The following is a 13135-nucleotide window of genomic DNA, read 5'->3' on the forward strand; positions in this document are numbered from 1 at the left end:
GCGAAAACCATTATTTCCAATAACACACATACACCTATATTCTCTCGACACCGTCAGAAGGGGGGGATAGGTATATACGATCCGCGAAAAATTAATGACTTACCTATACGCAAGACCCCGTTCGGCCAAAACTTTGCATATCGAGAGCGAGCGCGTCCAGGATTGTTTTTTCGCAACTTTTGACTAATAGAGGTGTTCACGCGACATGCACTCTCGCCTCTGAAATGGTGCTGGTGCTGGTCGCGATCATTTTCTTGGCGTTGTGCGGCGGTCTGGTGAAGAGTTTTCCAGCGAGGTTGGCCATGGAAGCGGGACCCGGAGAGCGCGTCTTCCAGAAGGGTCTGTCCTCGGACAGCGTCAACGAGGTGTACGACTCCTATTACGCCATCTCTGTAAGTGTTTGCTTCTGGTTGGGGGCGATGTAAGGGTTCGTGTTTTTCGGTTACAAAAAAAACGGCATTTTTTTTCAAAGACAACATACTTATTTTTAAATATATATATATTTTTTAATATTTATTCAATAAATAATATTCTTCAATAAGTAACGGACTTTTTTGCATAAATGCCTGATCAATAGTATTTATTGTTACTTATATTTCAATGATATATTATTTTTACGATTTATTCATATTTATTCAAGATTTTTTTTTTAATATTTCTAATAGCAATTATATATTTAAAAAAAATTATGCAGATATTTTATTGTAATGAAATTTTGATCGAACCATATTTTTTCCTATACATATTATAATTTTATAAATATATTTACAAAAAGATTCAATTTTTAATTCTGAATATTTTTTATAAATTTAATAAACTTTGAATAGAGTTTGTATAAATTATAATTATTATAGTGTTATCGTTGAGGGGTGGCTTTAAGTAATTTCCAAAATAAAAGGGGCGAAGTTTTTGTAAAATATTGTGTTTTCGAAAAATATCACAGACACGTAAATATCTCGAAAGGTATTTTGTGTGAATTAATGAACTGTCAAATTCACTAAAAAGTAAGGTGAAAATTTTAATTAATATAAAATTATATACAGGGTGTGCCCTTTAACACTCTCGCTGCCAATATCTCCGAAATGAAGAAATTTATTTCAGTTCCGGAAATTGGGATTGTTAGGTCCCTCGAATAGCTTCAAATTGTAGTTAGAACTGTTAGTTCAAATCTTTCTGTATAGATGGCGTGGCGATACTAAAAAATGTTTTGATCCCTGAAACATGGAAATGCAGTGCATCTCCAAGATTGTTCAATTTTGAGTAATTTTTGTAATATATACTTTTTCCCTATATTTACTTGTTTTCGAGATATGTCGACTTCAATATGCAATGTATGATGTAAGAAGAAAATCTATTATTTTATTTAAATCACACTGAGACAAAATATTCTTTTAAAATATTGTTATAATGGCTTTATTCACATCACATACTAACTAACAAACAATAAATTATAAAAAAAAACGAATGATCAACCTCACAAAAAAAATTGTACAATGGTAAATCTTATAAGGGGCAGAGACAAACCGTATTTTATCAAATGTTATTAAAAAATGCAGTCATAGGTGGATCATGTCATTTGTTTAAAATAAAACATGTATGACAGATGACACATATTAATTTTCCAATAATTACAGTTTTATCAGCTTGCGTCTTTCGATTTAACTATACTAGTTATAAGATTTACCATTATACTGTAGTTGGTCATTTGTTTTTTATAATTTATTGTTTGTTAGTTAGTATGTGGAGTGAATAAAGTCATTATAACAATATTTTAAAAGAATATTTTGTCTCGGTGTGATTTAGATAAAATAATAGATTTTCCTGTTACATCATACATTGCATATTGAAGTCGATGTCTCTAAAATAAGTAAATATTGGGAAAAACTTTATATTACACAAATTACTTAAAATTTAACTATCTTTCAGATGGGCTGCATTTCCACGTTCCAGGGATCAACAAATTTTTTAGTATCGTCACGCCATCTATACAGAAAGATTTAAACTAACAATTTTAACTACAATTTGAAGCTATTCGAGGGACCAAACAACCCCAGTTTCCGGAACTAAAATAAATTTCTTTATTTCGGAGATATTGGCAGCGGGAGTGTTAAATGGCACACCCTGTATATATTATGGAGATACTGAGTTACTAAAAACCCCAAAATGTCGGCGTCACTGAATAGTTTAGAAATTCCATCAGTTCATTTTGTTTCTAAATTTTACTTAAAAAATTGCCTGCTTCTCTTATTCCAAAAATTTGCCATTTTCGAGATATTACTTTTTTAACACAGTGAAATAAAACGAAATAATTCTGAAACTATTCAACTAAATAAAAAATGAGATGTTTTTATTGATTTTTCAGAAAATTTAATTTTTCAACATTGTTTCCACAAACGTGAAACACGAAATGAGGAGTTTTTCGCTTTATTTAATTCAATTCAAGGTAGCAAGCTTACTTAGGTTAAAACTGCCTAGTTTATCATATAAACTAAAACAGATTTTTTTTCTTTGAAATCCAGTTAGAAATTAAAACAATAACTTGATTTTCCAGAATGTTCTTATTTTTACTTTTATTTAATTAGTCGCCAGCCCAAATTTTATTAATTTGCGTTATACAACTTATCTTTCATATTTGATAAAAAAAATTTATTTCACGAAAGTTTTTATTATAAAGTTGCTACACCGCTCAATAAATAATTTAATGAGAGATGCACTGGCTGTACTGTTTAAATCTAATTATTTTTCAAAGCTAAAGCTTGGTTCACAACCAGCGCCAGCGTTGAGCGTTGCGTTAAACCCTACGACACACGCAGCGGACATTTTTGGGTGTCAATAAATAAATAAAGAGAAATAAAGTTATGTTTTCCAAAAATGGTAGATGGTTAATTTGTTTTTGGCAACCCTAAGTACTACTTGCTAGACACTAACCTGTAATGAATTCAATTCGGTCCTCGTACCTACCAGAAAATCCATAAAGGCTTTAAAATTAAACCTAATGTTCTTGAACTTGTTAATGTATTTTCTTTTAGTCTTAGCTCTGGAATGGAATGGGATTCCAGAACATTTCTATGACAATTTTTTTGTTTGTGACATTAAATTATTCGTCAGCATAATTTTTCTGCACCTTGCATCTAGCCAACTACTTAGATGTCATAATACAGATAGATAGCGTGAACACGGATCTTATGAACTGGATAATATCGATAAAAAGGTGCTTACCTGTAACATTAATCAAGTTAAAAAAATGTAGGGGAAACGTGAGAGAAAATAGAAATGCAATTAGCGTGCCTATGATACGTGCGAATTTCCTATTTTAAATTCGCATTTATATGTGATTTGTGCATTCTGAAGGCGTTAGTAAGAACTAATAATACATGAGGCATGTTAAGTCTACGAGGGTTGTTTGATGAGTTGTCGTATTATACTGTAGTTCAGCGCATATTCACGTATTCTTGAAATATAATTACGTTAGTAAACCTTAATACAGGTACTAGTTCCAATAGCTGAAGATGTAATTGAAGAGATCCGCAATATATCTTCTAAAACTGAATTTCAATAATGTATTACTTGTCTTCTCGCCCTCGTAACCGGCGGAATTTAAAATTCGTCAGTTTAACTTAAAAGTTTATTTACCCATTCGGCACGACATAATGAAACATTTATTAAGTTCACATATAAATAAATACAGGTGTCTGCTATAATATTCGTCCGATTTAATGTGACACGACGCCGCGTTTTTCCTAGGAGTTGTAATAAAGTTATTGAATAACGGGTTGTTATCTACACTCTACCTCTCCAAAGAGGTATTTCCACTCTACGGTGCTATAGGCGAGTCTACACCGGCACCAAACGACAACAGTCCTTGCAACACCTGATACAAATGATGTATCTATACTCCGCGGTAGAAATTATAGAGAGTGACTCATCGCTAGCTTTTGGACTAGTAAGGGGGATGAAGCGTGCCGGGAACGAAAATCCATTGGCGTGTCTGCGTAAAAGGCAACAAAATATAGAAAATATTGAAAAAAGATAATAAAACATAACATCTAATATTTTTTTACGGTTTGCTGTAACCGGCACTTTGATCCATTTTAATTATTACAGCATTTTAAAACGTCCCAGTTGTGTTTTTTAATTTATAAATTTTTTATAGCCATTGAATTAGACCCCTCGTCTACGTTTATGCTATGACGTTTCTCAAGACGGATAAATCAAGTCCGTTTCCACCCACTAAAAAAGCATTTCCCTATTCTAACAAGTGCAAAAGACAGAGATAGAATATAGATCGACGTTCAGTGTAATTCAGTCTATAGACGATTATAGATTCTATCGATGTGCGTAGCGAGCGGCACAAAGATAAATAATATTGAACCGTATAAAAATCATTTTATATTTTATACGCATTATGGTAATAGTGTTTTTATATTATGTCTGAGTCACTTTCTATAATTTCGACCGCGGAGTTTAGTATCTAGTCTAGTAAGTTACAAATCTTTGACCTGCCCTTGTTGTTCTCGGGATAGGCTTTGTGGGTCCACTATCGGAGCCCCTAGACCCGCCTTGAGGTTTATTTCGGTTCTTGTTTGTGTGAAATAGTCCTAGTACATTATATACCGATAAAAAATTGTTAAGATTAGTTTTTGACCCCCCCCCCAACAGCGAAATTGACGCCTGTATGAAAAATTCATTGTTCATCTGCATACCCACGGATTCGACAGCTGACTGCCTGAGCCGCGGCCAACCTCGATTATAATATGTTCTTTTTTCGTGCGGTTGTTCTACGGTTATACATCCCAGTGATTGACACAAATTCGTCGCCTACATGATGAATTGAAACTTTAGCGACTCTCTCGCGTTCCGAAAACAAGTCCACAATTATGCCACGCGCCCCCAGTCTCTGCCCCCGACGCGAAACACCAAAACACGGTTATTTATTGTAGCCGAGTGTAGTGGACGACCTTCACCCTTGACCCTACACCTGAAAAAAGCAGCATTCGCGGAACAAAGGGCACGTCTAGAGCTTCCTTGTCCTCCGAGGAGGTAAACGAACCTACCGAGCAGATAAGAAACAATGTGAAACATTGGGCCACGGTGAAGTAGTCACGCGTTTTCGTTGGAACCTTTGCGCGGCTTCTCACAGTCATTATAATATAAATGAACTTCCCTTTTCGCTGGGCTCACGCTCTCACATAGGGCGTTTTTTTTTATCGCGCGGGTTAATAATATCCGGGTCGAAGGACCAAAAAAACAGTTTAAAAAACATTAACTCTCTTTTTACTTTGTTTAACGACGTATTTTGTTTCAGAAAAAAAATGAGGAAAACGAGGAGACGAATGTTATAGCCCGGGTTCAACGTGTGGACCTCAACAAAATAAAATATAGCCACATCTACGACATCAACGGAGATACTTACATCCTAGTGAAAGCCTTCAGGCACAGAAATAAGCGATTCACAAGCTGTAAGTACACATTTTGAGGGATAAACATTTTTCACTTTTATAATTCTTCTGTATCTACAGGTCATTAAGCCAACCAATAGAAATTTTTTGACACACTTAAATGTTACAGCAAATTTCGTGTACTACCTTTTGAAAAATACTTTGTAAATGAAAACCCAAGTGATTTCCCCAGCAACGTCGTGGACAATTTGTTTTAAACAATAAATTAAATTTTTTTGTTTTTTTATAATATCTCGAAAAATAATGAAGAAATCTTCTTACTCTCAATAGGACTTTTGTAGAGAATGAAAAAACCTACAAAATGGTTCCTTGCGCGACCCGATCGATTAATTTTTTACAGAGAAAATCCGGAAAAACCTCTAAAATAGACCTTTTTTCAAAAATTCATAACTCCGTCAAATTTGAAGCTGGAAAAACAATCTTGCGGAAAATATCAGATAACAATATGTAGTTTAATCGTGCTTAAGATGGTTTCTGTTCGATGCATAGTTTTTGCACAATTGCATTGCCTCTTTTTACGCTCTACATTATTTAGTAGTACAAAATATTTATAACTGTGTCAGCAAATTTCTTTTAATCAGTAATTTTGTTTGAAACAGTAATTTTATTTTCTTCGCGTTGGCGATTAAATTTGAGTGAAATTAAAAATGATTAAAACAGGAAAATCGAGGTTACATTAAGGCAAACCATTCTATTTCACCGGTTGTTTGGTGTAATTTTTCACGACATTTTGTTAGTCAATTGCAGATTTGCAGTCTTGATACAATACTCAGACGTCACGTTTATAAGAATTTGTGGACACCCTGTATAAACATGCTTCCAAAAATTTTTGTTTGGGAAAATCTTACACCATTGAACAATAACTTGGTATTACTATAAATTAAATCACGCCTACTCTGAAATTATCATATTTATTTGAATCCATTAAATTCAATAAGCATTTATTCACCTGTTAATAAGTACAACCTTTGTTTTTGCCTCGTGTGAGTGAAGTTTCCCATAAATAGTACATATGGCGGTATTTGAGCAACGGGTATGTCGTAGAAACTTCATCAGTATTATTTATACCGTTTATGTTCTACACCCACAAATGTGCTAACAAACAAGCACCCTACGAAGTCTCCTAATTAACTACTTTACATAACTGCTTCTTATGTAAAAGATGTGGAACAATCCGTCTGACTTTACCCCATTGAAGCATTTTGATACAAATAATTTCCAATATAACGCCTAGGTGTCCCATTTTAACATATCCCACACATAGTAATTATATAACTATTTGGAGTGTTATAATTATCGATAAAGTTCGACGGTAAAGTAAAGGTCTTTTAGAGGATAACAGAGATGGAATATGTATATCTGTTCGAAGCTCTCCAAGCCATATCACAAAAGTAGTTTACGAGATAATGCGTTCGCCTGTTGGTTATAATAATAAAATATAGTGAAACCACAGACAATATAGCTTATCGCCACAGACTACGTGTTAAATGCTGGAAATTGGCAACCCGAAAAGTTTGCAGGCTTTTGTCAGCCGGCATCTAGCTATAAAATTTAGCGTGGTAACTCTTCTACTTGGTAATAGGCGGCAGTTCTAGCGGTGGCTTTGTTGCCAAATAATAATTGCCAAATAAATTTAATGCATTCAATTATGTAATTAAAGAGATATGGAACTAATCTTTTGTTTGGAAATCGCATTTGTGATAAATGCTAAATAAAATAAATCAAGTTAGAATTAAAACTATGAATTTACCTAATTAAACATTTATTTTATATCACCTTGGAATGGGAGAATACACTTGTGCCTCGACTTCCAATTTGGTACGATATTAACACCTGTTTAAAAAATTGCATTATACAGGTGAGTTATACGGCCTTTTTACTATATGACGTCACACACCTCTTGTTTCCAAAATTTATTTTCGACATACGGACTTCGGACCTTTTGCATTCAACGCAGAACGGACAATCAGATCCAGGAGTGTGGGGGCGATTTTTCAATTTTTTTTTCGATTTAACGCACCGTTTTCGAGTTATAAGACCTTTTTTACTGTATCACCTCACACACCTCTTGTTTCCGAAATTTATTTTCCATATAAGGACTTCGGACTTTTTGCATTCAACGCTGAAGGGTCAAACAGGTCCAGGTGTGTCGGGAGATTTTTTCGATTATTTTTTCGATTCAACACACCGTTTCCGAGTTATAAACACTTTTTTATTCTAGGATGTCACACACCGTTGGTCCCAATTTTTATTTTTAGACATGCGGGCGTCGGACGTTTTTCACTCGATCACCAATCAGAACCATGGGAGATTTTTTGATATTTCGAGTATTTCCGAGGTACAAGCAAATACTGTTTTTTTTTTTCATATATTGTGACACCCACTCTGCCTCACTCACCAAATGCTCTACTCAGAACCAAAGGGTTTTTTTTTGTTTATATTTCCAGCCATTTCCGAGTTACGAGCAAAAACTGTTTTTTTTTTCTCATATGTTGTGACGTCATAGCACAATGACGAAGGTTAAAATGGCCACGCGCTCTATCCCACGCTCCCTGCTGGGGAAGCCCCAGAGACTCCTGAAGACAGCAGAGAGGGAGACAGAGAGAGAGAGAGAGAGAAAAGCCCCCTATGAGCACAATGTCACTCTATCGCTTACAATAACTCTATCACACTATCACAATCACATAAAAACGACAGAAACGAAACATGGGATTTATCATTTTCAGAATAACCCATTTTAATTTAAAAAATTAAAAATGAATTAAAATGGGTTATTCTGATGAAAAATAAAACATAATTAAACTGTATTATTCAAATAACAGTAATGTGCAAAAGTTCTTCAGGAATTATTTTGGAGGACGAATCCCGTCAACGAAATCTGTAAAAAATATTATTAGAAACCTTAAGTGCCCAGAAAACAGCCCCGATCTCGGTAATTTAGACATATTTTTATGGGGACACTTCAAATAAATATATTACTAAAGACCTCAAAATTTACAAGTATTGGAAGAAAAAATACAAGACGAAATGTTTGATAATTCTGAATTTGTTTTTAAATCAATAAATATTAAATTAAAGCATATTTTCAACTGATCATCACAATTACTTGCATGTTGAAAATTTGTAAAAATTGTAGGTATTTTAATGTTATTTTGTTTTTAGGTATTCTCCTTGTTGTTGTAAAGGTTAGTTATAAAAATCGTTGTTTGCTATTTCAATAAGGATGAATTTTAATTTTTTTAATGATTTTTTTTTACTTTAAACATATATTTTATGCCAGCTAATTTTGATGTCAAAAGAATCAAAGGAAAAGTCGTACATTCGTATTTAAAGTATTTCCTATATTTAATTATTAAACCTATAAGTGGATTTCAAAATACAAAGAAAAATCCTGTACCTACATTCCGCGACGTACCAATAACCCACCCTGTATTTTAAATAAATTTATCATCATCATATAATACAAAAATTATATTACAAGCTGTTTAAAATATCATTACGAATTTTGTTTATTTGGAAATATATTTTCTGCAGTATTTCAATACCAAAAAATGAAAACAGTAGCTATAATTAACCAAATTATGATTAAATAACCGCTGCAGAATATCCGATCGCCTAAGTTGATTACATAGGTACCTATTCGTTCATTATTTACAACATTTTTATCAATACCTACATTTAAGTAAATACAGTAACGCAAAAAACAGGCATTGATAAAAAAGTAAATAAATCCGTAAGTACACGTGACAACATTGCCAATTTATATGTTGCTGCGATACACGTAGGAATGCGCGCCGCTGCATTTGATTCTTCCTAAAATTCAGCTGGTGGTGTACTCTATCGGCAATTCGGAAATTTAAAACTGCTGGCCTATTCCAGTAGCGGTCTGGGGCGATAGCTATTTTGTCTGTGGTGAAACATTACACCAATCGAAAAACTCCCAGTTTTTTTTTCTTCACTTGCTAAATTGTAATCTTTGTTCCTTCTATCTCTTCTCATCCCCTTTGAATAACACTTTTCTGCGGCAGACATAAAAATTAGAGATGAAAGAGCCTTTTATTTTTTTTTCTTGTTACTATTCAACAAATCAATTGCAGTAAACCAACATTCCCAATAACAATCCGTCTAACGACTGTTTTCTTTGTTTACGCGCATATAAACATATCTGTAAGCCTCATGTAACAATCTGTTGACAGCGTTTAACGAGCTGTTGACTATTTTCAAACCCATAAATAGGTAAATACGTGCTTAGAATGGCACTAATGATAATAATCTACATAAAAAAGATCAAAAGGCGCAATCGGTATCGATTCGGGGATTTTTTTGAGTTGTTTCTTTTTCCTTCACATCTTGAAAATTGCCAAAAATATTAGTCGGCTTCGAGACATTGTCCGATTCACGGTTACGGCCGACAACTTCATCTTACATAAGTCTAGTCTAGTATTTGGGTAATAAATTCTGTGTCCCAAAAATGTCGGGGTATATTTCATCAGTATAGCGCATTTTCAGTTCAATCAGGTACACCGTCTCATTATAATAGTCAGTTGGGGATAAATCTTGTCTAATAATGTCTACATATTTCGCTTTTGCTGAATAAACTGAATAGACTAAAGTTACCATGGTTTTTCGGATCGTTATCTAGTCACCTATGAATCTGGTCGCCATCAATTGCAAACTTCCATTGCACTTCCTTAGCCTTAGCTAAGAGTCCTTGGTCTCCCCTCGTTATTCTCGATCTAGGCTCTGTGGGGGCCGACGAGGTTCAGAACTCCTGTTGTACGAGATCTTAAATAATGCACTGTTAAAAAAATAGTAATAACTGTCGCCAACACCCACTTAATATCGACAATCTGTTTCAGATCACACGCTATGTCCGTTTAAAATCTGCAACATGGGCCGCAAGAGAACGAGGACTAGAAGATACATTGAGCCGATAAGACCAGTGGGAGATAATGATGAAACGTAAGCAAGCCGCAAGCCGTCAACTTGTCTGTCGAATGTTTTTTTTTATTAGTCAGGTTTCGATTTTTTTATTTTTTTTATTTTCGTAGGCAACTCATTTTGTTTACGGTTGATGAAAGATTATTTATTTACTTCCGATTTGTTTTATATGCGGAACAGTTTGATAGATGTGGTATTTTATTTTTAATGTATTTGTCGGAAAAATAACGGCATAAATAACAAATACTAATAGTAACTCTCTTATCAAGTTAGCCAATTGAAAATATTAGAAACAAATGGATCTTGTGAAATATCCAGCCATCATAGTGGCTGTGAAACTGATTAGTTTTTAAATGAAGTAGCAAAAATGGTACCAGTCCAGTGCCAGTGAATGTACAGCAAAAAATAAGAGCATTGAAGTAAAAATACCTTATATGAAAGTTGCACCTCTGAGGCGATATACCCTCTATACCTCTACCCGATATAAGGAGGGGAAATAAATTCACATTTTAATTTTTTTCTTTAACATGGGGAATGCTAGACACGAAACGGTATGAGCATCCTACTATTAAAGAGACAACTTTTCAATATTTTTTCGATCATTGGCGTATTTTATAAAGGAGTGAAACAGTCTACCCCATTGCAATATTTTATTAGAAATTTTTTATATTTTTATATTATTTTTTATATTTATTTAAAAATATTTATTGGGAAGACTGATTTATTGCGCAACTTTTTTACCTCTTGTAATTTTTCGATAAAACCGATAGTTTTCTAGTAAGATAAATTAGATGCATCATCGTTCACTGAAGGCGTAATTGAGAAAATTTGTAAAAATAAAGTAGGCGGATGTCATAACAAATAAATTGTTATTTATCATATTAATAAATTGACACTTTCTGTCAATAAGCTGGTAATTTAATAATAACATTAAGAATAATTTGCTATTAATTAATGAAAAATGTTTGATATCTTATGACTATGTATTAGGTAAAGTTATTTATCTGAAATAAAATTTAATACAAACGAAAAACAAGAAATGCAACAATATTATAAATATTATTTGCCATAATTATTCTAATAAATTAATCAATTGGTAGTAATTATTGGTTGACAGAAAGTGTCAATTTATTAATATGATAAATAACAATTTATTTGTTATGACAAATTTTTTACAAATTTTCGCAATTACCCCTTTACTGAACGATGACACATCTTTTTACTAGAAAACTATCGATTCTATCGAAAAATTACAAGAGGTAAAAAAGTTGCGCAATAAATCAATCTTCCCAATAAATATTTTTAAATAAATGATTTGCTTCATATAAAAAATTTCTAATAAAATATTGCAATGGGGTTGAGTGTTTCACTCTTTTATAAAATACGCCAATGATCGAACAAATATTGAAAAGTTGTCTCATTTTTAGTAGGATGCTCATATCAAGTTTCATGTCTCTAGCATTCCTCATGTTAAAGAAAAAAATTTGAATGTGAATTTCAATCCCCTCCTTTAAGAGGGTATATCGCCTCAGGGGTGCAACTTTCATAGAAAGTATTTTTACTTCAATACTCTTATTTTTTGGCTCTACATTCACTGGGTACCATTTTTGCTACTTCATTTAAAAACACCCTGTATAATCTATAAAACTATTTATGCGTCAACTACGAACAAGAATGACTAATAATCTAGGAACATTTCTTGGTTAACCAAAAGGAGAACTGCAAAGAAAAATGTTAAGTTTAAGTCGGCCCTCAACATATGTAATTAATTTATATTTTCGGTCTGTTGAATGCTTTAGTGACATCTATTGGCCAAATAAAATACAAGCCCTGAAAATTTCTCAATATATTATATCTGCAGGTCAGATACGTATGTTTAAATATTGTGAAATTTCTTTTATTGTGTTAAAATTGAATAAGAGCCTTTTAAAAATATATTAGGACTTAATTCTTTCAGAATATTATTTAGATTTCTTAACAGATTAATCATGAATTAATCTGTCAAAGAATTCAATGTACCATTTATCAATAATCGGTAATCGGAGTCACTATTTTTCATAGTACTAAGCACAGATTACTAAAAGTTTTAGTAGTATCGCATTGGATTTATACACTACCATAGGGTGTTAATTGCATGCCAGCATTCTAGTAGGTATTTAAATTATAATTTTAAATGAAAAACACTGCCACAAGGTGCCAAAGTTTAGTTATTTTAGATATTTTAATTTACCTTATTTTCATAACAATTGGCTAGATTTTGGTCGAGCGAGTTATTTTTATTTGTTTCACGATTATTTGACCTGAAACTTTTTTATCAAAATAGATTTAAGTTGGTCTTTTAATGCCGATCGAAAAATATTTGGAAATATGGGCATGCAATGAAAGTATGGCTTTAAGATAGAACGATATTTAATATATATCATTTTTTACTTTTATATTTTTAGGAGTTATGGCTCAAAAAATCATGTTTCCTATAATGTGCATCTATGTATAACATTATTTTAATTATTTTTTATATTTTCTCATTTAAATCACATGACTGTATTTTCGCTTATTTTTTTTGTATAAGTCTGATATGTAAAGTGAATATTTGTTTTTAATTAATGTTTGTACCTAGCATATGCTCATTTTATAATTTTATATTTCAAAAAATTAATAAAGGTATTGTACATTTTATAATATACATATTTTGAATGCTTAGGCTAAGAAAAATATTGGACTGATTTTATTAATGT

At 32.6% G+C, this 13135-nt stretch overlaps 1 protein-coding gene across 1 annotated transcript; it reads left to right on the top strand.

Annotated features, from left to right (window-relative positions):
• Positions 1-217: 217 nt before the first annotated feature.
• LOC108911628 lies at positions 218-10454 on the top strand. The gene is made up of 3 exons (XM_018716604.2): positions 218-392; positions 5306-5459; positions 10319-10454. The coding sequence occupies exons 1-3, from the start codon at positions 225-227 to the stop codon at positions 10423-10425; spliced, it is 429 nt and encodes a 142-aa protein (XP_018572120.1). The 5' UTR covers positions 218-224; the 3' UTR covers positions 10426-10454.
• The last annotated feature ends 2681 nt before the right edge of the window (positions 10455-13135 follow it).

Source organism: Anoplophora glabripennis, unplaced genomic scaffold (genome assembly GCF_000390285.2).
Source record: "Anoplophora glabripennis isolate ALB-LARVAE unplaced genomic scaffold, Agla_2.0 scaffold136, whole genome shotgun sequence".
NCBI classification, from domain to species: domain Eukaryota; kingdom Metazoa; phylum Arthropoda; class Insecta; order Coleoptera; family Cerambycidae; genus Anoplophora; species Anoplophora glabripennis.

Coding starts and splice junctions, on each gene's coding strand:
- LOC108911628 (XM_018716604.2), top strand. CDS start 225: ATGGTGCTGGTGCTGGTCGCGATCATTTTCTTGGCGTTGTGCGGCGGT. Junction 393..5,305: donor ACTCCTATTACGCCATCTCT/GTAAGTGTTTGC, acceptor ATTTTGTTTCAG/AAAAAAAATGAGGAAAACGA. Junction 5,460..10,318: donor AAATAAGCGATTCACAAGCT/GTAAGTACACAT, acceptor AATCTGTTTCAG/ATCACACGCTATGTCCGTTT.